The following is a 26,142-nucleotide window of genomic DNA, read 5'->3' as shown; positions in this document are numbered from 1 at the left end:
GGGGGTCGGGAGGTAAAGAGGAAGCTCGGGTTCCTCATGCCTCATCTCCCCCCACCGGGTTCCTAGTATGAGGACCTGCCCAATGGTGTGCATGAACACAGACACACACACACACACACACACACACACACACACACACCAGCTAGGCTGTGTAAAGAGTCTGCAGTCCCTGGGCGGGATCAGAGAGTGTCAGCCAGGGCAGGCCCGGGGGCCTTGGGAAGCTTTGGAAGCCCTGGTAGAGGTCTGGCTTATCTGCCCTTTCTCACGTGGTCAGAAGTTCAGAAGGTCATAGGTGAAGCCCAGGTGGCCCAGGTCTTACTCAGACTTGGATCTGTATCTGTAGAACAGGCCTGTTCTGGGTTTATCTTGGAGCCCTTGGCAGTGTTGCTGGGATCCCTGGAGGGGAGAGCAGGAGGTGGGAGGAGAAAGAAACAGTGTAGCCCAGCTGCTGCCTGAGCTGCAGCTGCACCTGAGCACCTGCTCTCTGCAGGCCTTGATTTCACTTCAGGGTCAGGCACTCAGGCACCGGACCCAGGGCCCCCAGGCTGGAACTGTGCCGCTGATCTGAGATTTCAGATCTCGACAGTTGCTTTACAATTCAGTTGTGATGCCAGCCTTGGCACAAATGGGTGTTGTGAAGGAGGCCATGTGGGTGGCTCAGGACAGGTAGGTGGTGTTACTCTTGGTCACTTGTGGAAATGGATGTCTTCAGAAAGACATGGCCCAGAGCACAGGCCTTCTGGGGAAGAGCAGCTGCCTCTGCTCAGAGGAATGAACAAAAGTCTTGTAACTTTGGTGTTCCTGCCTGCACCTCTCTGTGTGCCCCTCTGGGTGAGCAGAGGAGGGTCTGCACAGAAGAGGTTTCTCACAGCCAGGGTCTCATCAGGCTGAACTACCTGTACACACGGCCAGATGCCTCAGTCTCCGTTTCGCTCTTCGTTTTTACTTTCAGAATATTTTCTGTGTCTGTACAAGTTTTGACAGCATCCATCCAAGTGCACTAACTGCATTGCCTGTGGAGGCCAGCAGAGGGCGCTGTCCTGTGGAGCGGGTTACACATGGCTGGGAGCCACCTGACTTGAGTGCTGGGCATCTCAGCTGGGTTTTCTGCAAGAGCAGCAAGTGTTCTTACCACTTGCCCTCTCCTCCGGAGATCCTCCTTTCTGAAGAGATCCGGCCGCCATATCCTGGCGGGAAGGGAGGGATGTTCACAGAGAAAGTGAGAAGACTAATACAGCCTTGCTAGGTTCCCCTACTCAAGACAATTAACCATTAGCGTTCCCTTTGCCCAGTCAAGTGTGCTGGATAGTTTTAAATGTCAACTTGACACAAGCTAAGGCCATCACAGGAGGGAGCCTCAGTTAAGAAAATTCCCCCATAGCATTGGGCTGCAGGCAAGCCTGTAGGTCATTTTCTTGATTAGTGAGTGGTGGAGAAGGGCCCAGCCTTTCTCCCTGGGCTGGTGGTCCTGGGCTCTACAAGAAAACAGTACTGGGCCCATTCTTGAAAAGGGGAGGTAGGGTGGGGGGAGTAATGTGTGAGGGGGATTAGAAGGAGGGGGCTGCAAATGGAGTAAATAATGGAGAGAAGGAAAGGCTGATTTCAGGGCATGGTGGTGCAGGCCTTTAATCCCAGCACTTGGGAGGTGAAGGCAGGCAGATCTCTGGGTTCAAAGCCAGGCTGGTCTGCCAGAGCTGTCAGAGAAACCCAATCCTGTCTGGAAAAATCACAGAGGTGGATGCTGGGGGAGCAGGCTGAGCAAGCCAGTAAGTATCCTCCACCATGGCCCTCACATCAGCTTCTGCCTCCAGGTCCCTGCTGTTTGTCTTTCTGTCCTGACTTCCTTCCATGATGAACAGTGATGTGGACGTGTAACCCAAATAAACTCTTTCCTCTTTCCTTGGTCATGGTGTTTACCACAGCAATAGAAACCCTAACCAAGACGGGTCAGAGTTTGGTTCTCACACAGTACAGTCTCCATTAAAGCCCTAGCGAGTGAAGGCAGATGTCTAACAGGAGATCCCAGGATTCAAACCTTATACGTGGTGCAACCCCTTAACCCTTCCAGAAGCCAATACAGCTGCTGCCCTCTTCAGCCATCTTCAGAAACGTTCTTGCGATTAGTGGCTGCTGTAGGAGCTGATGAGCCCCCACATCTAAAAAGGAACCAGAGGGTGAGGCTGGAAGGGTGGCTCAGAGGTCAGGAGCACTGGCTGCTCCTGCAGAGGACTTGAGTTCAGTTCATAGGACACTCGCGGCAGCTCCTAACCATCTGTAATTCCAGTCCCAGGGGACCTGTCGCCTTCTTACGGCCTCGATGGGAACTCCACACACATGGTCCACAGACAGATATACAGACAAAATGCTCACATACATAAAGTAAGATTTAAAGTCTTAAAAATAAGGGGGCTGGAGAGATGGCTCAGTGGTTAGAGCACTGACTGCTCTTCCAGAGGCCCTGAGTTCGAATCCTAGCAACCACATGGTGGCTCACAACCATCTGTAATGAGATCTGATGCCCTCTTCTGGTGTCTGAAGACAGCTGCAGTGTACTCATATATAATAAATAAATAAATTTAAAAAAAATAAGGATTCAGATAGTGTCTTCTGTGGGTAATGTTGCTCTGTGGATACAGCACGCTTATGGTGCACAGATGTGCATGCACGCAAAGCCCTCATAGACATAGAAATAAACCGGATGTGGGGACTGAGTACCACGTAGTAGGCTATGAGGCACCTGAGAGACTGCACCCCTCCCTGGAAGGAAGAGGCAACAGTGCGATGGGCTTCAACTCTTTTCCTTTGCACACTTTCATTACACACCCAAAGGGTACACTTCAGCACGCTGCCGCTTTAACAGAACCCCCTTCTGCCGGAAGCCTGTTCCAAGTCTGGGGAGTGTTTACAAGGCAGGCACGAAGTTGCAGCCAGCAACTGAGCATTCATTACTCACAACCACTGAGCCTCAGAAGCAAGCTCACGGACAGCTGCTTTATCCTGGGAGCCGCCCTGGGAGCGTACAGTGGGGTGTGTGTGTGTGTGTGTGTGTGTGTGTGTGTGTGTGTGTGTGTCTGTGCACACGCACACAAAAGCTCTTGTCTCTGCTCTTAGGAACAGTCCTGAGCAGTGCTGTGCTCACAATGACCTGTGTGGAACCTGCTCAGGGCCCCGAGTCGCTGGGAAGAAACTAAGCCGTGGTATTTGACAGCAGCAGAGAGATGCACTCAAGCTTTGAAGTAGTTTGTCATTGCAGCAGCTGGGTTTATCAATGCACTGCCTAATTGATTCATTATTAATTAGTTCATGTATGCTGGTGAACACTCAGATATATCAATTGGAAAAGGCTGTTACCAGGACTGATTGAAGCTGCTTGCTACAAAAGCCCAGCTACCGAAGTTCCATGTCTGTGGCTCATATAAAGGCAGGAGAGAACTGAGTTCATGATGCCTGCTGACTTCGCACCTTCCCTGGTAAGCAAGCACACATTCTGATACATTTCGGTGTGGTTTTAGTTTTATTTTTTATTTTATTCTTTAAAGTAACATGGGAAAGAAAGGGTTCCTTTCTTTCAAGATTTATTTATTTTATGTCTATGAATGCAGTGTAGCTGTCTTCAGACACACCAGAAGAGGGCATCAGATCTGATTACAGATGGTTGTGAGCCACCATGTGGTTGCTGGGATCTGAACTCAGGACCTCTGGAAGAGCAGATAGTGCTCTTAACCGATGAGCCATCTCTCTGACCCTTTGGTTTTATTTTTAACACACACACACACTCACACACACACACACACACACACACACACACACACCATATCACACACATTGAAGCACCAGTTGTCCTGGAACTCCAGGTGGCCTAGAGTTCAAACTCCAAAGATCTGCCTGCCTCTGCCCTCACCCTCATACCGTAGTGCTGGGACCAAGGCCATGGGAACCACGCCAAGGTTTTAATAGCACCTTGATAAACTTTAAAGGTTGTGATCCCACGCCTCTTCTGTTGCCAGGTCCTGTGCAAACAGTGGGCACCTTTGAGTTGACTGATGTGTTCTACATAGATGGGATCGCTGCTAAAGTGACAAAGTCACCCATCGATCAGCTTCAGACTCCAAACTACTCAGGATATTCAGATTCCCGAGTTCAGAGGAAACTGACGTGAACATTGTATAGAACTCGGAACTCAGGAATCCCGAATCCTGAGACTGTGAAACCCCACCAAGCCCTGCAGTGTAGAGAGCTTGGCAGGGACAGCTTCACTACTGAGAAGACAGAAGGGGATACAGGAGTGCATAGGAATAGTAGGGAACGGGTAAATTATTCAGTCTATTCTTACATACAACTTTGTGTATTGATACAAAATTATTGTATATTTTTAAAAGATTATATTAGCTTTGTGAATTGAAACAAAATTGATGTTTATTTGATTACATTAGTATAGATCTTTGTGTATGGATTCAAATTAAGGTTACAGTTGGTTATATTGGTATAGATCCTTGGATATTGATACAAAAGTAAGGTTATATTTTGGTAACAACATAAGAACTTATAACTATGTATCAACCACATGACATTAAGATACCTATGAATTTCTTAACAAGACAATGGGAAGGACTAGTCCTTTTTGAAAGTGCCTATTACAAACTGTTTTAGAAAATTTGTAAGGTGTTGGGGTTCGGTCCCCAGCTCTGAAAAAAAGAAAAAAAAAAGAAAATTTGTAAAATGCTAGTTAATAGTTCATCAAACTTTTGTTTGTTTGGTTTTGTTAGGTACTAGTCTTCAAAAAACCTCAGACATCTACTGAATATAAGATTCAAAGATGTCTTATTAATTTAAGACTAATTTTTTTTACAATGAGATGTGTCCGCTCCTGGCAGCACCGCCATACTACTTCAAGGAAGACGCTGAGCATTGAAGAACCTCCTTACAGAGTTTGCTTCACATGTGGCTGCCACTGGGCAAGAAACTGCCCTTCCTTCAACTGCTGACAGAATACTGTCCAACCTGGACCAAGAAAGCACAGGAAGGCAAATGCTGAACTCTGTCAAGACTAGGTAGAGAAGAAGTCCCTCATGGTTCACAGAAGAATCTGTTAGATGCTCTGGGCCAGTGGCCTGAAGACATGGATGCTCCAAACTTCCAGAAACCCTGGGTGACTGTCCAGGGAGCCAGCAGTCTCTGTCCTTCCTATGCTTTCAGAAGCTGCTTGTTCTGCACTTCCTGTCTCTTTTGAGAACATTTATTCTTCTCAGGTCTCTGATGGGGTTGAAGACTAGATAGTTAAACTCTCACAGTTAAACCTAAATTGTTTAGGATTTTCAAAATGTTTTACGGTTTTTTTTATTTGTTTTGATTTATTTTAGCTATATGAGCAAACTGTTGCTATCTTCAGACACACCAGAAGAGGGCATCAAATCCCCATTACAGATGGTTGTGAGCCACCATGTGATTGCTGGGAATTGAACTCAGAAACCTCTGGGAGAGCAATCAGTGCTCTTAACCGCTGAGCCATCTCTCCAGCACTGTTTTAAGGCTTAAAAAGAGGTAGGTTGATAAGTGTAAGTTTTAATAGCAATTTGTGTACAGACCTTTGGACTCACCGAACTTGGACAGAGAGTGGAACACTTTCTCCAAGGTTGCCAAATTCAAATAAGTGGACTGGACATTGTGAGTGTGATTGTTACCGGACAGTATATAGTTTATTGATGCTAGAAAAAGAGCAACTGTTCAGACAAAAAGGGGGGAATGTTGCAAGATACCTGATCACATTGTGTAGTTCAAGATTGTGAACTTGGAACAGGAAAATCCTGTCTCTGCTTGTGGAGTTGCACAGCCCTAAGAGACGCCTTTAAGCCAAGAGCGTTCTGTTCAATGTGGACAGGTTGTTGTGGTGCGGCTCAGACTTACACACACCTTTTCTCCAACAGCTTTCTGTAAACGGTGTTAAATAAAATCAGCCATAGGTCAAGAGGCAGAGCATGCGAACAGAAGGCAGGGGTGGACATAGGAAAACACAGGAAGTAGAAAGGAGGGAGACTGAGGTGGAGGGAACTGAAGGTGTGGAGAAGGAGCTTTCACCTTCTGAGGCCTTGGTAGAGTAGGGAGGTCTTTCTTGGACTCGTTGAGACAGCAGGTTTTCACCCCAAAATCTGGCCCCTTCATCTTCATTGGTAAAATGAAAACAATGAGCTTTTGTTTTTAAAAGCAACATACCACGAAAACATGTTTTAAGATAGAAACCATGTGTCTCTCCTCCATGTTGGCTGATGACCTCATCAAAATGTACGCTTCCATATGACTGGCAGCCATCTTTACTCTGGTTAAAGAGTCCACGCCCTGTGAGTTCAGGATCATCTTCAGATGACCACTTGCAACAATAACGGTAAAACTTCTTTGTTCTTGTGAGCTCATGTATATCATTGTATCTCCTTGTAGACTAAAGGATCCAACCAGACTCAAGGATTTCTGATTGGCATACATTTTTGTATGAAAGTAACAATTTAAGGTTACATTTGTTACAACGTACTATATTTGTGACTCAACTCTGGTTTGGAATATAGTGTATGTAATTATAAAAATTTAAGGTTTTGAATGTCTACTTGGCTTATCAAAATCTGGTTTAAGATGTGTGTCTAAACTGCTACGCCTTGCTAACTACTGAGCACCAAGCTGCGATAAAGTGTAGATAAGCACAACACACGCCAAATGAATAAGGTAGGCATTTCATTCTAAAATTTTATGTTATAAGAGCATTATACGCATTCATGGCTTTGTGATTGTGACAGACTCCTGGAACCATAGTTACAGACCATTGTGCCTTCGATGTGGTTGTTGGGATTTGAACTCAAGACCTGGGGAAGTGCAGCCAGTGCTCTTGACTTCAGAGCCATCTCTCAACCAATTATATTTGATAACAAATAAGGTATACTGAGTAATACGTTATACATTTCCAAGGCCTATTCAGCTTCACCGTGACATTGTGTAGCTTTGTGTCCTTGCTCACCTTGTTGGGCTTTAGCTCTTGGAAAAACCGAGTTATACAAAAACTGTGGTAACCTATAATGGTATGCGATAAAAGCAAGCCACCAGGCTCTTATGGACGAGGCTACAGCATTTATAGTTTATTTGGATGATAAAGGAGCTTCACCTCAAATTACAAAGACTCAAACTTAACAGAGACAAAGTTGCAAAATCTGAATCTTAGGAAAGTTGCCGACTTATTGTAAACTGTTGAGGACAATTAACAATGCACGTCCAGAACAGGAACACGGTTTATTAAGCTCCTGTGTATGTTTCCAAAGTTAAGCACAAAACAAGTTACTAGAAACTACGGAAGTTTGTTCAGGTCAGATATCCTTACTATTACAGCCCTGAACACTTTAAGATGTTGGAAAACTGATGCTGCCCTGGGTCTACTGCCTGCACTGAAATCAAGACTCCCACAGTGGAACCTTCAGGGATTGTCCAGGTAAGGGAGAAGTCTGTCCTTTTTAAGACATTTGGAAGCTGCTTGGTCTGTACCTACTTACTCAGGTGAAAATCACGCTCCGCAGACCTCTGATGGTGTTGACTAGGGAGTTTTGTCAGTTGAACCGCAAGCAACAACACGGGCTTCAGGTGCTCCTCAGTTCTCTCCCTGTGTAAACATCATAGGCCACTTTCCTAGAGTTGCTACTGTGTCCAGACACTGATCACATTGTTGCGAGATTCTAAGAAGAGATAAATCCACGCAACAGATTTCAATGTAACTTCTTACTATCCCTTTTTGTAAAGGAAGATGTTTTACAATGATTGCTCTCAGTAACCAACCACCTGCATCTTGTGGTGAGTAATTGGATAGAAAAAACTTCGAAGTTTAAGTAGGTTCTAAGGATATGAAAGCTTAAGTTGCAAGACTCTTAAAACTGTGCTTTGAGATCGGTGGATGTGACTTATAAAGGTCTGAAAAAGTGCTTTAACTACAATTTATAAAGGTCTAAGGAGGTGTTTTAAGGTGTGCAAATGCAATTGTAAAGGTCTAAGAAAGTGATTTAAGGTGTATGTAAAACGTTGCCTAGCAAGCGCAAGGCCCTGGGTTCGGTCCCCAGCTCCAAGAAAAGAAAAAAGAAAAAAAAACAAAAAACAAAACCGAAAACGTTTCCGATTTCTTCCTTCTCTATGCTACTGTTATATTTAGATCTAGAAAGCTCAGAGTTTAAAATTCATCAATGGAGTTCAGATGAGTTATTGATCTAAGTATGATAAATTACGATTGCTATTACAGTCACAAGCTCAAGATATGTATTTCCTATGGTATGCTATACTTCTAAGTACAGACTAAATGTGTTTCTCACTGACCTAAAAAAATGTCTGTCCAATCTGTATACACCCAGTGTCTGGAGAGAGGAAAGAGTCCTCATGCTTTTAATGCGAAATCATTTTGGGGTCCCCATGCTTTTACTACAACTCAAAGGCATAAGTCCGTTGCCTTTTCTACAATGTGACATCCAGTACAGAACACAGTGGTATGTTAGCATGTCTAAAATTTATCTCATTTTGTAAACTTAAAAAATCTTCTAAGCTTTGAAGAATCTACCTAAATCCACCTCTCATGAGTCAAATGGTTTCCAGATAAGTACTGTTGATAAACATCCTGCTTCATCTCCTGCCTATTCAGTTTATTCCCAAGGGTGGGGTTACCTTCTCCTCTCTGAGGTCTTGGGATGCCCCATCCCCAACTAATGAGCCTAAAAGTTTCAAAGGTCCACCTAAGGAACAAATTTCTTCTAATGTCCTTAACTTTACCTTCTGATCCTTATCTATACAGATGTGCTTCAGGGAAATGCTAGCTCCAGGTGTTTCCTCAAAGTCCGGGTGCCACACAGCTTCAAAGCACCTTCCCCATGATGGTTCAACTTAAAGATGAGTCTGCATTCCTCAGCTGCAGATGGCCCTGCAGAGCCTGGACAGTGAGGGGACAGTCTGCTGTTTTTGAACCTCCCCAGCTTCCCAGCTTTCTTGGGTCTTCAGAGATATTGCCATACCTCAGAGAGCAGGAGGCAGTCTAAAGAGTTGATGACCCTGTGAGGCCTCATGGATCACCCCTTCCTATTTTCTCACTGTACAGAGTAAATAAGAGGAAGGGATGTCTGTAACCAACAACCACCCATGTTCCAGAACCAGCCTGCTCTCAGACCCTCAGTGCTAGAAGCCACATCATCACCAGCCACCAAATGTGACACATTTCCACTGTGGACACAAGTCGTGCACCTTTATCCTGCCCAGGTCTTCGCAGACGGCTCTTTTTCTCTTCCAACCACTACCCACCCCCAATAAATCTCTCACATGAAGCCTGTTCTGTGGTGTGATCTTTGCAACATCCCTTAGCCCTCTGATCCATGCGAGAACTCCAAGAAGCCTCCCAGGGTCACCCTGAATGTTTGCCCAGCTGGGCAGGTGTCTGGTGGAGAAGGACCTGAAGCTGCATGAAGTCTGAGCAAAGACTGAAATTGTAAACGTTCAAAGAGTGGAAGGGCGCTTCTTCTCATTCCTCTTTTAATACTGTCTGTCTGTCTGTGTGTCTGATGTGTTGGCATGTATGCATGTTGTACACATGTATGCATGTTGTACACATGTATACATGCATGTATGTACATTTGTATGTATGCATGTATGTATGTTTGTATGTATCTGTCTCTATGTGTATCTATATCTAACTCTATCTGTCTGTCTATCTATCTATCTATCTATCTATCTATCTATCTATCTATCTACCTACCTACCTAACCTACCTAACTTGCCTGCCTCTCCTCAGTCCCTCCACAATCAGATTGGCCTGCTCTGAGGGAAGAAAATGTCCCTATTTCTCCCCTCCCCCCACATGCTCTGACTTGATCAGTCTCTCCTGTGATTATATCAGCAGCAGCATCCAACAGGCAGGGGACAGACAAGTCCTCAGGACTGAGGGGCAGGGATGAGGTGGGAACCCCCCCTTCTTTGCATTCCAACTGTTGTTAACCTTGTGTCCTCCAACCAGAGGGTAGGTCAGGGGGAGGAGCTCATCCACATTCTCCTCCCTCAGCTCTCACTGGGCAACCCTGCACCAGGAAGCCATGCTGTTTGCATTTTGTCAACCTGACACAAACCAAGACAGATTTGGGAACAGGATCCTGAGTAGAGAGAATGCATCCATCCAGGGCTGCCTTTAGAAAAGTCTATGAGGCATTTTTAAAGTTATTATTAACGATGAATATGGAAGGGCTCAGCCCACTGGAGGTAATCCTGGCTGGTGGTCATGGATTGTACAAGAAAACAGGTTGAGCTGCCATGAGGAACGAGGTAGTTAGTGATGGTTCTCATGGTCTCTGCTTCAGCTCCTACCTCTAGAGTCCTGCCTCAAGATCCTGCCCTGAATCTCTTCAATGATGGACTGTGATGTGGAAGTGTAAACTGAAATAAATCCTTCTTCCTCAAGTTGCTTTTGGTCATGGGGTCTTATCACAGCAATGGAAACCCTAGCTAACACAGAGGTGCACAAGGGCCTTTCTCTGCTCCCTGAGTTCTCCTGCAGCACAGCCCTGCCCTTCTCTTGCCCTGGAGCCACAACCCTCTTTACAGCTCCTAGGGATCTGTTTCGCTTTGACCTCCCACTGGGTAGCGCGATCTTGGGTTGGTTGTAAAGTCCCTGTAGGCTGTCTCACACGCGTCCGGGATCTCGGATGGGGGTGACTGCGCCGCCCTTGCTGCTCCTGCTGCTGGTGGCCGCCTTGGCCCGGGCCCAGACCCGCGCGGGTGAGTGCCGGGTCCGGAGGGAAACCGCCTCTGCAGGGAGGGGCTGGGGCGGCACCGGGGAAGCCAAGTCCCCGCGTCCCACAACAGACCCTCCGCCGCTTCTCCACCCGAGTCCGGAGCCCCACGCCCTGCTCCCCGCCCGGCCCCCACACCCGCCCGGGGTCCCGGGAGGAGGTAAGGATCTCATCCGCGCGCCGCCCCCAGGCTCACACTCGCTGCGGTATTTCAAAACCGCCGTGTCCCGGCCCGGCCTCGGGGAGCCCCGGTTCATGGAAGTCGGCTATGTGGACGACACGGAGTTCGTGCGCTTCGACAGTGACGCGGAGAATCCGAGATACGAGCCTCGGGCCCGGTGGATGGAGCAGCAGGGGCCGGAGTATTGGGAGCGGGAGACGCAGGGAGCCAAGGAAAAGGAGCAGACTTTCCGAGTGAACCTGAGGACCCTGCTTGGCTACTACAACCAGAGCGAGGGCGGTGAGTGACTCCCGGCCTGAGGTCACTACCCCTCAGCGACCCCACAGAGGTCGGAGACGTCCGGGATCCCAAATCTGAGGGTTCGGGAGCAGAACCGACCAGGGCGTGTTTCGGTTTCCGTTTTGAGGAGTCCAGGGGTGGGCGGGGGCGCAGGTGGGCGGGAGCAGGGGCGGGGCGAGCAGGTGGGCGGGGAATAGGAGGGGCCGAGTCTGACCGCGGGGTCCCCCAGACTCTCACACACTCCAGTTGATGTTTGGCTGTGACGTGGGGTCGAACGGGAGCCTCCTCCGCGGGTATGATCAGTTCGCCTACGACGGCCGCGATTACATCGCCCTGAACGAAGACCTGAAAACGTGGGCGGCGGCGGACGTGGTGGCGCAGATGACCCGAAACAAGTGGGAGCGGGCTCGTTATGCAGAGAAACGCAGGGCCAATCTGGAAGGAGAGTGCGTGGAGTCGCTCCGCAGACTCCTGGACCTCGGGAAGGAGACGCTGCTGCGCTCAGGTGCGGGGTCGGGGGGCTTCTCGTCTCCCTGCCTTCGGGCTGGGGCTCAGTCCTGGGGAAGAAGAAACCCTAAGAAGGGTGATGCCCCTGTCTCAGAGGGGAGACAGTGTCCCTGGGTCTCCTGAATCCCCCATCACAGTGACTGCACTGCCTCTCCCAGGGCTCAGCCTTCTCCCTGGAGAGTTCTGGAGTCCCTCTCAGGAGGGAAGGAGAGAATTTCCCCACTTAACAGCAGGGGCTCCCTGCTGTCAGCCATGGCCTCTCCCAGGCCAGGTTCTCTGCCCCGACCCACTCTCTGAGGACACTGACTCCTGTCCTGCTGAGTGTGTCAGCCCTTACACCTCAGGACCAGAGGTCTCCTCTACCTCATAGGAGACATGGACTCCAGTACACTAGGCTGGTTCCCCCAGATTCTACAACTTTCCAAAGAACACATTCTCACAGATCCATCTCTGAATGTGGAGTTTGCCTCTCTTCCACACCCCATTTCTCTCTCTTCCTACAGTGGAGAATGGTCCCATGAGCCCTTGTGGGGTACTCTGGAGAAATATAAATTGTGGGATTTCTTTTTTCTTTCTTTTTTCCTTTTCTTTCTTTCTTTCTTCTTTTTTTTTTTTTTTTTTTGAAAGCATCATTTTGCTTCCAGGCAGTGTTTGTCTGCAAACACATATTAAATCAATTATTTTCCATTCCCTCTTCCGTTCTATGACCACCCACCTCATGCTATAGAACATCACATAAGGACGGCCATGTTGACCCACTGGCTCATGTGGATTCCCTCTTAGCTTCTGAGTCTCTCAGGAAAGTGTGCAGTTCTGTGCTGAGGGGACCAGCTCTCCCTGCAGCTCTCTAGTTGATGACAGTTGAAGTGTCAGACACACACAGTTCAGTGTCATCATTGATTTAACTGTGTCCTGTGTACATTTCAGTTTGTCTTGTTAACTGTGTGATTTCTTAAATCTTCCACACAGATCCCCCAAAGGGACATGTGACCCTTCACCCCAGACCTGAAGGTGATGTCACCCTGAGGTGCTGGGCCCTGGGCTTCTACCCTGCTGACATCACCCTGACCTGGCAGTTGAATGGGGAGGACCTGACCCAGGACATGGAGCTTGTGGAGACCAGGCCTGCAGGGGATGGAACCTTCCAGAAGTGGGCAGCTGTGGTGGTGCCTCTTGGGAAGGAGCAGAATTACACATGCCACATGGAGCATGAGGGGCTGCCTGAGCCTCTCACCTTGAGATGGGGTAAGGAGGGTGTGGGTGCAGATCTGGGGTCAGGAAAAGCTGGATCCTTCTGCAGACTCTGAACTGGTCAGGGCTGAGGGCTGGGGTCATGACCTCCACCTTCATTTCCTGTACCTGTCCTTCCCAGAGGCCCCTCCATCCACCAACTCCAACATGGAATTCAATGTCATTTATGTTGTCCTTGGAGCCATCTCTGCTGTGGCCATCATTGGAGCTGTGATCATTGGAGCTGTGTTGGCTGTTGTGAGGAAGGGAAACACAGGTAGGAAAGGACAGGGTCTGTTTCCCCTCAGATTCCTTTAAAAGAGTGCTCTGCTCATTAATGGGAAACATGGCCACACCCCACATTGCTGCTGTCTCCAACTGGGTCCCCTGTCAGTTCTGGAAACTTTCTCCTGTCAAGGTCTTCCTTGAGCTCTCACAGCTTTTCTTCTCACAGGTGGGAAAGGAGACTACGCCCCTGCTCCAGGTTAGTGTGGGGGTAGGAGTGTCCCTGAGGGTATTGGAGTGAAGCTGGAGATGTGGGGAGCTCTGGGAATCCATAGTAGCTCCTCCAGAGAAATCTTCTGGGGGCCTGAGTTGTACCATGATATTAATCCATACATACGTTTATGTACATATACGGAAACATAAACGTGTATAGATTAAACATATACATGTTTTCTTTTACCCTAGACAGGGACAGCTGCCAGAGCTCTAATGTGTCTCTCCCAGATTGTAAAGGTGACACTATGGGGTCCGACTGGGGAGGGACAATGTGGACATGACTGGGTTTCAGGGACTCCCAGTATCCCCTGTGAGTGGAGGGTTGTTGTGCTGTTGTCCTCACAGTGATGGTTTGTGACTCTCATTCTCTAGCATGAAGACAGCTGCCTGAAGTGGACTGAGTGACAGACGATGTGTTCAGGTCTCTCCTGTGACATCCAGAGCCCTCAGTTCTCTTTAGACACCAGTGTCTGATGTTCCCTGTGATTCTATGGCTTCAGTGTGAAGAACTGTGGAGCCCAGCCTGCCCTGCACTTCAGGACCCTGTCCCTGCACTGCCTGCATTCCCTACCACAGCCAACCTTGCTGGTCCAGCCTGGGGTTGGGGGCTGGGGACAGCTGCATCCTATCACTCAGTGGTGCTTTGAACTGCAACTCCTCACTTCTACACTGAGAATAAGAATCTGAGTGTGAACTTGACTGTTCACATACTTGACACAGTGTTGATTGCTTTTTAAATTACTGGATTGAGAATACTTAGAGGTTGTTTTTTGTTTTTGTTTTGTTTTGTTTTAAATAAATGGCAGGTGGAGAACCTTCCAGAATCTGTGTCACTAAGCTGTGTGTGTCTGGTGGGACAGGGTGGGGCTGTGGGAGCTGAGTGTGGACAGGGCTGTGCCCAGGTGGAGCTCAGTGTGTTGTCATCTTTGGGGGTCACTCCTTGGCTGTGTCATCTCTGTACTCTATTCTTTTCATCATTATGAAGCACACGTCTGTGATCACAGGGTCACAGGGTGCCAGATCCTTGTCCTGTCCCCAGGATGATGAGCAGCCCAGGCTGCTGTCCTAACTGTGGCTTTGTCTTCTGTGTTTATTTCCTGTGTTTTTCTTTGTGTGGAGGACTGGGCCTATTCTTTTCCTGTGGGTGCTTCCTGTCTTGCTCTCCCCATGGATGCCAAGTGTGACAGGAGTAGGAGGTGTTTTTCCACTCTTATCCTACCAGACTCTACAAGGGCTGTGCTCTCAGGATACTATGAGCTACACAGAAGAACTAAGCTCTCCTGAGCTCCTGCCTCCTTCCAGGGCCCTCCGTTCAGGTTCTCCCCATCTTTCCCATCTTTCCCCAGCTGACCCCGGATTGCAGGATCCACACAGAGGAGGGATCCACAGGCTCTCATCTCAGATCTGGCCCTGTTGGATCTGTGCTGTGCCCATGCCCCTGTCCTTCCCTGCCTCTGGGGATCCTGGTGCTGCCTCTAGAGAAGCTTCAGGGTTGATGGGATGAGTCTACTTTAGATTTATGTTTATTTTAGAAACTAGTCCAGGAATTGGAGATAGCCCAGGGGTTGAGAGCACTTGGTGCTAATGCAGGTGATGTCTCGATCCCAGCACGCATATGGTTGCTCACAGCCATCCATAACTCCTGCCCAAGAGCATCCAGTGCCCTGTGGAGATCAGGCTCACGAATGGTACAAATAAATACAGAAAAAAAAGTTCATAGACAAGATTAATAAATCTTTTCAAAACTACATTATGGGAATTTGTGAGAAGGAAATTCCTTTGTTACGGATTCTGACCCTTGAAGGATACTCTTCTAGCTTTGTGATTTCCAGCCAAGAGTTCCAGGAGCCTTAACTGAGATGTGTGAATACCAACTTGGTGATAATCTCTGTCATGATGCAGCCATCTTCATCTTGTGAAGGATGACGACTTCCCCAGACCCAGCAGACAAACACTCATGCACAATAAATGTTGTATTAATGGATAATAAATAGGTCATGAGTCAAAGACAGAAAGGCAGGTGGGGAGAGGAAGGGAGGGCTCTGCTGAGGGGAAAGCTCAGGTGATGCTGACCTCAGTGTGAGGGGACAGGGAGCTGCATTCACAGCCTTTGGCTGGAGGTTGCATTAATAATCGGAGCCACTGCAGAAGCTGGAGGTGACTGCATGAGTTTCTCCTCTAGACTGAACCATTCCCTGCTGGAGCCTGGAGGAGGCTGATGAGCCCAGGAAACACAAGAAGTTACAGATTCACTGAGCTTACACAATGTAGCAGGTTCAGGGTTGAATCAGTAGCACTTCCTGGAGGTGTGGGGGGGAATCTTGAGTGGAGCTTCCGGGAGCCATGCAGAGGCTTACAGTGATGTAGCTGTTATGAGTGGATACTCACACTGGGCAGGGCTGTTCAGTGATTATCTCCCGACTCACACAGGCTCCCGTGAGTAACCAGGTTGCCCAGAGTTCACCGAGCTGACCATGGATGGATGCTCTCCTGGGTCTGCTGTCGCTGTCTCTGTCTGGCCTGGAGGAAATGCACTCCTCAATCAGGTGACACAACTGTGTCCATTGTTATCAGCCCACAGTTTCTGTTCCAGATTTGAGATCTAAGTCCTGTTTCTAAGATACAGTACGAAGAATATGGTGTTGCTGGTTTCCTGGAGCAGGCACTGTAGTGGAAAGATGCATGTGATACAATGTAAGGGAATAACAAAGAACAGGTTGTGTCCAGAGCTGGAGGGCAAAAGGCAAGGAGACCAGAGTGCAGGTGAGTGGAGCAGGGCAGAGAGCTATTGGTTTTTAATTTTTGGTTTTCCAAGACAGGGTTTCCGTATGTAGTAGCCCTGACTGTCCTGGAACTTACTATGTAGACCAGGCTGGCCTCAAACATAAATCATGCTGCCTCTGCCTCTGCCTCTGCTGGGATTAAAAGTTGCACATCCACCACTCTTTGAGTTATTATTATTTAAGATTGTTTAAGATTGTGTGTGTGTGTGTGTGTGTGTGTGTGTGTGTGTGTGTGTGTGTGTGTTTATAGCCAGGTCTCTGACTTTAGGGTCTGTAGGCTTGGATTTTTAAAAAACTTCTTTAATATGGTTTCTTTAATACTTCAACCTCCCATCTAGCTCACCACCCACCAGAGGTAGTGGGAAAGAAAGGCTAATAGGGTGAAGTGGGACATGGATTTGTTTAGAAATAGTTCCTTGGGGTGATTCCAATCTTTGTTGTCAGGATATGAGCAGTCAGGTCCACTAGCAAACTATTAAACAGGAATCAGCAGCCACAGTCCAGTGCACTCAACAAATACCACACTGGGAGCAGCAGTAGCACCTCAATCCAGAAGAAACCACGAGGCTCCGCCCAATTGGCTCAAGTCAATGGAAGGCAAGAATCCCCTGTATACCACAAGAAGTTCTTTGGTGCATTTTCTCTCTACAAAGTCACAACAAGCAAAGATCAGCTGTTGTTGTAAAAGTAAAAAACTCAAATGCTGTCTTTTACCCCTGCTAGATCCGGCACCACAGTGCCCCAAGATAGCTGGTAGATATCTTGCCACAAACACACATCCCAATTCCGTGGCCGCCCAGTGTGTCTAGCTGCCACACACTCTCTTAAACTTAAATCGCAACATGAAAGAACACACAACACAATAACTTCTGATCCAATTGATAAGATATAATTGCCCACCTAAACATATAAAGCCCTGTACACATCTATCCCTTAAGAACATTCATAACAACCTGTAAATACACAGAGTGGTATCTTTTTTTTTAAAGTTTTTTTTATTTTATATGAGTACCCTGTCACTCTCTTCAGACACAGCAGAAGAGAGCATCAGATTGTGTTACAGACGGTTGTGAGCCACCATGTGGTTGCTGGGAATTGAACTCAGGACCTCTGGCAGAGGAATCAGGCTCTTAACCATTGAGCCATCTCTCCAGCCCCACAGAGTGGAATCTTAATGCCAGCCTCCATGTTCTCTCCACACTTTCTCTCCTCCAGATCCAGTCTCCTCCTCTTCCCTCAAACTTTTCTCCCACCCAAACTTCCTTCTCGTCCAATGACAGGCCTCGTTCTATTTTGTACCCGCCTACACCTGCGTGATGACACCACCCACAATCAGCAAGGCAGTGCACAGGGGAACCAATGTCAGGGTTTTGCCTGTAGACTCACATTTATTCTCTCAAAATATCACGTGTCTGCTTCAGCAAAATATTCTCTCACCCGTGTCTGCCTCAGAAAGACATCATATGGGGCTGGAGAGATGGCTCAGCAGTTAAGAGCACTGACTGCTCTTCCAGAGGTCCTCAGTTCAATTCCCAGCAACCACATGGTGGCTCACAACCATCTGTAATGAGATCTGATGCCTTCTTCTGATGTGTCTGAAGACAGCTATAGTGTACTTATATAGAATAAATAAATAAATCTTAAAAGAAAAGAAAGAAGACAGACAGACTTTGACAGCACAGTCAACTGATCTGAAGACCTAATCTAGGAGAACCAGGCTTGAAATGGAAATTTCTGGTTTCTTTGGAGATGCAGTTGTGTCCTGAGATGTTTTTCTGGAAACTGTCTCATGAGAGGATGTTTTTGCTGAAGCAGACACGTGATGTTTTTCTGGAAGCTGCCTGGAAAGGGGCATGGGATGTTTTGCTAGAGCTTGAGAGATGTCCTCTTGAGAGAACTCGTGGTGTTTGGAAAGGGTCTAGATATAACCCAACAGACCACAGAAAACACTGTGTGGCTTGGGTTCCCCTTGCCACTCTTTGTGGGTCGTCGTTGGACTTTGCTGAAGCCGCTCTTCACTGATGATGCTGATGCCTTCTTCCCCGATCCTTTGTCATGACTTTGTAGAGAGAAACAAACCAAAGAACTTCTGGTGGTGTCCCAGCAGCTTCTTCCTGCTCCTGCAGACTCAGGACGATGGGTAGAGCCTCAAAGTTGCTTCTAGATTGAACTGCCAATGCTGACCCGTGTGAGCTCAGTGCTGGTATCCTGACGACACAGATTGGATTCCCCCCAAAGAACTATTTCTAGACAGGTGCCCATCTTCCTTTGCCCTGTTACCCTTTCCTCTCTTCTACCTCTGGTGGGTGGTGGGCTAGAGGGGCGGTTAAAACATTTAAGTAAGCTTATTAAAGTAGGTTTTGAAAACTCGAAGCCCACACAGGGCATCTGGAAGGATCCATGTGTGAGTTTTGTTACCAATCCTTCCTTGGTGCTGGAGGACATCAGACTGAACACTGTGTGGACAGATTGGGAAGCTCCTTCTCTTGGACTCTGTGACCCTGAGGAACTCTGGGTTCTCCTGTACAGACCGTCTCTGCAGGGTAGTTGGGTGGCTCAGACCTGAGTGAGGCCCTGTGTTGCAGAGAAAAGAATCACAGAGAGCCCAGGCAGAAAAATATGCCGAGTAAAATTATGGAGCTGGAGAGGTTGTTCAGAGGTGAAGAATGCTTACTGCTGTTCCACAGGACCTGGGTTCAGTTCCCAGCTCTCACCCACTTGTAACTCCAGCCTCAGAGGGGATAGGGCGCCCTCTGCTGGCCGCCTGGGGTGCTCCATGAACGTGGCACACAGAGATACATGGAGCAAAATACCCTTATACATAAAAATTTTTTTTTAAAGAACAAAAAAGAAATGAAGGGAAATAAGATTTCGTTAAAGAAAGAGATCCTTGAACAATATTGGGGACACTACCGCATGGAGGAACACCTACCAACCCTACTGCAGGGCTCTAGGGTCCCCTGCACTAGATTTATACACTGGTCTTAGAGATCCAGCAACGGAAGGCAAAATCGACACAACACCCCCTAGACTGGCACCTGATGTTACTGGTCTATGCAGCCTGTGTGTTCGCCCAATTATGCTGTTTGTGTTGTTATGTCTTGTAACTCAGGGTGAAGTTGAATTCTCTTTTGAAGATTTATTTCTTATGTACACGTTTTGCCTGCATACATGCCTGCCCGCCACAAGAGGGCGCCACATTACTGACCATTCAACTCAGGACCTGTGGAAGAGCAATTAGCGCTCTCAACCTCTGAGTCATCTCTCCTGTCCGGAATTTGAATTCTGGATCCTCCTGCCTCACCTCAGCATGCCAAGTGTCAGGTGTGTGTGTGTGTGTGTGTGTGTGTGTGTGTGTGTGTGTGTGTGTGTGTGTGTGTGTGTGTGTGTGTGTGTGTTATGTCACTGTGACTGGAGAGTGTGGTGTTGAGTAACAATCAGGGGAGGAGCCAGAGGCGCAATCTGTGTTTCAGCCCGAAGATCCTAAGGACCCGTGAAAACCGCCAAACAGAGGATTTGGGGCTGAAGGGGAAATTCCTGGCTGTTTCAGTATGAAGAGCCTTCCCCAGCTTTCAAAGCTCACAGCCACTTAGGTGATCCAGACCTGGACAGGCCCCTATTCGTGTGTTCTGCTGCCGCCTGGTGGCTATGAGAGGTATCGCAGCTCCCAAGGGTCCTGGGGATGGACTGGACTGTGCCAAAAGTCCCTCCAGACTGCAGGAACTGCTTGCTGGTCTGCGGCTTCACGTGTCCACGAAGCTGTCTGGGTCACACTGAACAAGGGCCACACTAAGGAACCGGATATCCCCTGCACAGTCCCCCCATGGGAGCGTTTGTTTCTCTTTCTTTTGTTGTCGCTGTCCCCAGGGATTTGAGCTCCCCACCTCGTGACCCTGTCCTCACTGAGCTGCACACCTGCTGAGGTTGATGGGACCCACCCCAAGAAAGGGTCCCAGGTTTCTTTAGGATTAAATGCCTTTAATCCCAGCCCTCATGAGGGCGGACCTCTGCATTGTTCCACCACATAGCAAGTTCCAGAAAGCCCAGGGCTATGAGGGGAACCCAGGAGCCTGGGATCCCCAGGACTAGCACCTGAATGGGGTGGTGGAGTAGGTGAGAAAGTTGTGACAAGTGAGAAAGCAGCATGGATTCCCAGGGCCAGGTCTGGGTGAGCTTAAGGTCCCCCAGCCCTTTATAGCCAAGGCCCTGGTGTATATGGGGTAAAGGAAAGAACCTCAAATTACCCTTTCTTTCCCTGAGAGCTTCTTTCACCTGAAATTTCCTCCCATGCTGTAGATGGGACATGGGGACTGCTTCCTGCCACTCACCTATGTCCCAGCTCTTTACTTTCAGGACGGGGTCCAGGCTGGCCTTGGACTTATTCTGTAACTGAAGCAGCCTTTCCCACCAGTGCCTCGGGCTCCCAATTAACCAGGACTGCAAGTCTACAATCCAGCCTGGCTTTTGTTTAAGACTTGGTCAAGGTTCCAGGTGATGGTGGTTCACACCTTTAGTCCTAGCCCTTGGGAGGCAGAGGCAGGAGGATCTCTGAGTTTGAGGCCAGCCTGGTCTACAGAGTGAGTTCCAGGACACCTGGGGCTACACAGAGAAACCCTGTCCCCAAAATCAAACAACTTGGCCAAGAATGTTCCTGGGCTCCCATTTCTCAGGTTGCCCTTCCCTTGGGACACTGTCCCATAGATCTGTGTGGTTCCTGTACTCTCCTGTCTCAGGATGCCCTGCTACTCAGACACTGTCCCACCTCAGAGCTGTGCAGTTCCTGGGCTTCCGAGTCCCAAGATACCCTTCCATCTCAGCAGAAACGCTTCCATCTATAGCACCTTCCCCAAAGCCCCAGCCAGAGCAGCTCGGTAATCTCAGAAACACTGGGAACAATTACCCTCAGCCACAATGGCGGGGGGAGTCCAGAACCTCCATCCGTAGGGACCCTCCCTGTTTTTTTTTCCTTTCCTTTTCTTTTTTTACAGAGCTGGGGACCGAACCCAGGGCCTTGTGCTTGCTAGGCAAGCGCTCTACCACTGAGCTAAATCCCCAACCCCGGGACCCTCCCTGTTAATCTATGTGTAGGAAGACACTATCCACTGTCTAGATGTCCCCTCCCAGTAACAGACTTAAAAGAATTCTGCAAAGCACCGGTGAGATACTGTCCTTAGTCCCCCGTTTGTACAGAGGGAAGCCTTGCTTAGAGATGAACGTCAGGGGCAATTCTGCTTATTCCTACAGTGGTCACATGAGCCCTTATGGGTTGCCCTACACAAATACTAAATTCTGGGATTTCTTTGGGGCTTTTTCCCTTCTCTCTTTTCTTTTTCTTTACTTTTCTTTGAAGGTATTACTTTGCTCTAGTCAGTGTTTGTCTGCACTGCAGTGATCCTGTTTCTCCATGACCCTGTATTGTCATTTGTATCAGTCTCCACAGGGCCAGAGGAGACTGCTAACCTGGAGAATCGGTGTTCCCACTGAAGAGATTCTTGTGAACTCAGCCTGTTCCCTGTGAGAACTGAACATCCAGAAGCCTCCTGCTCTTCCCCTGCCCCCACAAGTTACAGTGCTCCCCATAGTGAATCAGGAATTGGACTTTCTGAGAGACAGGGTCTTCTGCAATCCAGGGCTGCAGTGAGAGGGAAGCTCCACACACCCTGTGAGCCCTCTGTGTTCCAGTGAGAGCTGCACTGGGTCCACAGCACACTGCAGGGATCCTGTGTGACATACCTGTGTCTCATCCCTCAGAGGAAGGGGCTGGGAGTCATTTCTCTGACTGAGTGTCAGAGGGTCACCACATTTCTGCTACACACTTATGGTGGCTGTTCACTCGGACTGACAGTAAATGCTTGTCGGCAAGATGAGCACAGGGGTTGACTCTCAGGGGTTGCAACAATCGTTGTGGGCACCCTTCATGTAGCCCTGTCCCTAATTTCTTATTTTGACATGAATTTAATTACACATACAAATTAATTATTTTCCGTTCCTCCTTCCATTCTATGACCACCCATCTCATGCTATAGAATATCACATAAGGACGGCCATGTTGACCCACTGGCTCATGTGGATTCCCTCTTAGCTTCCGAGTCCCTCAGGAAAATGTGCAGTTCTGTGCTGAGGAAAATGTACAGTCGCTGCTGCTCTTAGACAGAGGCACTGGTGAGCACTCCTTCAAGAAAGGCTGCATCCCCACACTCCTAGGACCACTAAGGGCTCTGCCTGGGAAAATGCAGACATGGAGGACCCCCACGTGACGAATTCTTGGGAAGGGGACTGACAGCTGAGCTCACCCAGTTAATTCCACAGGAGCTTTGCACGCAAAGGGTTTTCAGGACAAATGTTGGCACAATTATTTGCCTGCTCCAACTGTAACCCATGCATCGAAGGAACAGAATACCTTAGTGTCTCATATTCTGTTTCCAGGGCACCCCAGTGTCCACTCCTGCCCCAGAGAAGGCTGGAAAGTGCTCAGGCTCTGTCACAGGAGTCCTGACACCTGCTGCCATCACTGCTTTCCCAGGTTGAGGTCACTGAAGAAACAGAGCACTTCCTTCTGTGTACCACTAGATGGGGCATCAGACATGGGGTCCCCTCCACACCTTCCACTTCAGTCTGCCCTGATGGTGGAGATGTTGAGGCTTAAATCTTGAACATTCTGTGGTGCTTTGCATAAGAATGGCCCCTATGGGCTCAGATATTTGAAGACAGTCACCAGGGAATGGGGCACTTTGAAAGGATTAGGAGAATTAGAAGGTGTGACCTTGATGCCGGAAATGTGTCACTGGGAGCAGGCTTTGTGGTTTCAGAAGCCCCTGCCAAGCCCAGTGTTGCTCTGTCTGCTACCTGCAGATGAGGATGAGCTCTTAGCTACTGGTCCAGCCCCATGCCTGCCTGCCTGCCTGCTGCCATGTTCCGTACCATGGTGAGAACAGACTAAGCCACTGAAACCATAAGCAAGCCCCAATGAAAGGCTTTCTCTTTAAGAACAGCCTTGGTCATGGTGGCCATGCACAGCACTAGAACAGTGTCTAAGACACGTCTTATCATTTCCCAGTCTCTGTCATCTATGTCCCCATCCATCCACCAGTCACCTCACCTAGAAGACCGTTGGACTCTAGTGCTCATTATGACCAGACCCAAGGCACCATGGCTGTCCCTCTGCTGATGTCAGTCTCCAGGTCTGCTCTGAGCAGACCAACCTTTTTGGTCAACCTAGAATCACCCACATTCCAGAACCAGGGCTCTCCCAGCCTGCACTCAGACATTCAATACCAGCGGCTAAGTCTTCACCAGCCACAAATGCGACACACTACCATTGTTGCCTGAACCCACTTTCCCTTCCCTTCTTGCTCAGAGGCAGCCTTTATTTTATATGACCCTCCATACACAGTAAATCTTACTCCCAAGGTCTGTTGGGGGAGGGGTGTGTGATCTTTAAGGCATTCCTTGGCTCTATGATTGCCACAAAAAGCCCCAAACCTTAGTGCCATGGTTTGATTAGCTATCCTTGGGTGTGTGGTCCTCCTTGTCCCCTTGGAGGACCACAGCTTACACGGGGTCTTTATACCTTCTCTCCAGTCTGCCCACCACAGACCCTCCATCCATCACCAGTTACTGGTGAGTGGTCCTTCTCAGTCGGCCCCAATACTTCCCTGTTCCTTGATCCTCGTGGGGGTAGACGTACCCCATCACTGCAGGACTTTCCCCCTGGGTTAGGTTTCATTTTGAGCTCGATTTTCTCCAGCTCCCTGGTCTGTCTCTCCCATTCTCCCTTGAGGCTGTACACCGTGAGTTTCCATGCCTCTCACTCACAGAGTGGGATGTGGGTGGTTCTAGGGTTAGCAACAAGGCTGGTGTGCTGTGAGGAGTCAGAACACGGCTGGAGAGCGACATCTTAGAGCTATAGGAATTCCCTCTACAGGAGTTTGGTTTTATAACTTTGTCTCTACACTTGTGAAACCAGGTTTTACTACAACAGCTGGTCCTTAGTACAGATCACTGTCCAAAAATTTGATGCAATTAATTTCCAAATTCTCCCCAATAATAACTGTCCCCGCGCAGAGAAGTGACCACCGTGCGTCTCATATCTAGGCTTTCTCTGCTCTGTACTGTCTATATTTTCCACATCTAAAAATATTTCATCTCTATGACTTCTCTGAGTTCTGCTTTCAAGGCATCTCTTTACGACTTTGCTGTAAAGTGTGTCAGGATTTGTTAGGTCATTGGGTATAGGTTAAAACCGACAAAGAACACAAGAGTTTAAAACTAAAGGGTTATATAATAATATCCATAACGGCTAATCTGCATTTCCTACATGTTAGTGTATTTGACTCAACTCTACGTGTAGGTATATGGATTAAACTCTTACTATCGCCACAAAGCTAGGAAAGGTAGAACCTAACACGGAGAGTTAGGCTTCATGCAGGACATTGCTTCTGTCCTTCCTGGAGAATAAAAGTATCCAGCTAAGGAATCCAGAGACCACTGGGCAAATGAAGAGAAAGAACAATTCATCAAGAGAAAAATGTCCCGAGAAAAGGAACCAATTGGCCAAGTGGTATTACCCACCTTCATCTAATCTCTTCTGACTTCTGTAGACTTAGGTGGCAAATGGTCTTTAGATGAGCTCAATCCAATTAAACACTAAACCTGGCTTTGGGGTTGGAGCACGGGTCTCTCCCTCTCTAAACCCACACATGCATGTTAAAGGAAATTCAAAATCTCCGTCTCATATCAGAAGGACCGCTTGGTATGGGGCAGAGAAAAACAGACTATAAGGGACCAGTCTATTGCCACCGATCTCACAATCTTTTGGTTTTCCTTTAGTGTCTAAAACTTTCTTAAAGTGTAATTATTACCTCATATTCTATAAGAATATTGTGGGTACAGAAACTCTCTGTCATCATACCAGTAGTCATACGGGGTAGGAACTAATTCTAGAAGTGGTCTCCATCTTGCTTCCTGTGCGTGTTTCCAGGTCTCAGTCTGAAGCAAGTCACTAGAAACAAAGTTTGTGTACCTTGAATGTCCTTAAGAGATTATGGTTCTCAAGCTTTCTGAAAGTTGCTGGCTAGGACATTTAAAACCTTCAGGTTGTCTAGCCTTCCTGACAGTAACCTTTTAGGTTTCTAAGAAGAAGGACGGCACGGCCCACCAACGGCAAATTCACCTGGATTGTGTTACCGTTAACCACTGGGCTCCACTGCCCCACGCCTCTTCTGCTGCCAGGTCCTGGGCAAACAGTGGGTGCCTTTGGGTTGACTGATGTGTTCTACATAGACGGGATCGCTGCTAAAGGGACAAAGTCACCCAACGATTAGCTTCAGACAACAAACTACTCAGGATATTCAAATCCCCGAGTTCAGAGGAAAGTGATGTGAACATTGTATAGAACGGGGAACTCAGGAATCCCAAATCCTGAGACTGCAAAACACAACCAAGTCCCGCAGTGTAGAGAGCTTGGCAGAGACAGCTTCACTACTGAGAAGACAGAAGGGGGATACAGGAGTAACATAGGAATAGTCGGGAACGGGTAAATTATTCAGTCTATTCTTACATACGACTTTGTATATTGATACAAAATTATTGTATATTTTTACAAGATCATATTAGCTTTGTGAATTTGATTACATTAGTATAGATCTTTGTGTATGGATTCAAATTAAGGTTATAGTTGGTTACATTGGTTTGGATCCTTGGATACTGATACAAAAGTAACGTTATATTTTGGTAACAACATAATAACTTATAACTATGTATCAACCACATGACATTAAGATACCTATGCATTTCTTAACAAGGCAATGGGAAGTACTAGTACTTTTTTTTTATATCTATTTATTTAGTATGTATACATCACGCAGCTTTCTGCCTGCAT

The 26,142-nt window shown here is 47.9% G+C and overlaps 1 protein-coding gene and 3 long non-coding RNA genes across 6 annotated transcripts in view; 2 read left to right on the top strand and 2 right to left on the bottom strand.

The window, feature by feature from the left end:
* Positions 1 to 2,718: 2,718 nt before the first annotated feature.
* LOC147998477 (uncharacterized) lies at positions 2,719 to 6,593 on the top strand. The gene is made up of 3 exons (XR_015645538.1): positions 2,719 to 2,898; positions 3,301 to 3,470; positions 4,767 to 6,593. It is a non-coding gene; the product is annotated as an uncharacterized LOC147998477 (long non-coding RNA).
* A 499-nt stretch (positions 6,594 to 7,092) lies between these two features.
* Positions 7,093 to 9,095, bottom strand: LOC147998476 (uncharacterized). Its single transcript, XR_015645555.1, has 3 exons — positions 9,021 to 9,095; positions 8,782 to 8,929; positions 7,093 to 7,706 (listed from the first exon to the last, which is right to left on the bottom strand). It is a non-coding gene; the product is annotated as an uncharacterized LOC147998476 (long non-coding RNA).
* A 1,579-nt stretch (positions 9,096 to 10,674) lies between these two features.
* Positions 10,675 to 14,266, top strand: RT1-CE1 (RT1 class I, locus1). 3 transcript variants are annotated; one of them, XM_087597338.1, is made up of 8 exons: positions 10,675 to 10,767; positions 10,972 to 11,241; positions 11,471 to 11,746; positions 12,718 to 12,993; positions 13,121 to 13,255; positions 13,433 to 13,462; positions 13,669 to 13,716; positions 13,852 to 14,266. In XM_087597338.1, the coding sequence occupies exons 1-8, from the start codon at positions 10,695 to 10,697 to the stop codon at positions 13,854 to 13,856; spliced, it is 1,113 nt and encodes a 370-aa protein (XP_087453464.1). In that variant the 5' UTR covers positions 10,675 to 10,694; the 3' UTR covers positions 13,857 to 14,266.
* Positions 13,306 to 26,142, bottom strand: part of LOC147998473 (uncharacterized) — a 28,522-nt gene continuing 15,685 nt past the window's right edge. The window contains exon 3 of the long non-coding RNA XR_015645535.1: positions 13,306 to 13,356. This is a non-coding gene — a long non-coding RNA (uncharacterized LOC147998473). The remainder of the gene's footprint in view (positions 13,357 to 26,142) is intronic.

This window comes from Rattus norvegicus, chromosome 20 (assembly GCF_021556685.1).
Source record: "Rattus norvegicus strain SHRSP/BbbUtx chromosome 20, alternate assembly SHRSP_T2T, whole genome shotgun sequence".
In the NCBI taxonomy this organism is placed as follows: domain Eukaryota; kingdom Metazoa; phylum Chordata; class Mammalia; order Rodentia; family Muridae; genus Rattus; species Rattus norvegicus.
The sequence above is the reverse complement of the archived record's forward strand: the minus strand, read 5'-3'. Positions and strand labels throughout refer to the sequence as shown.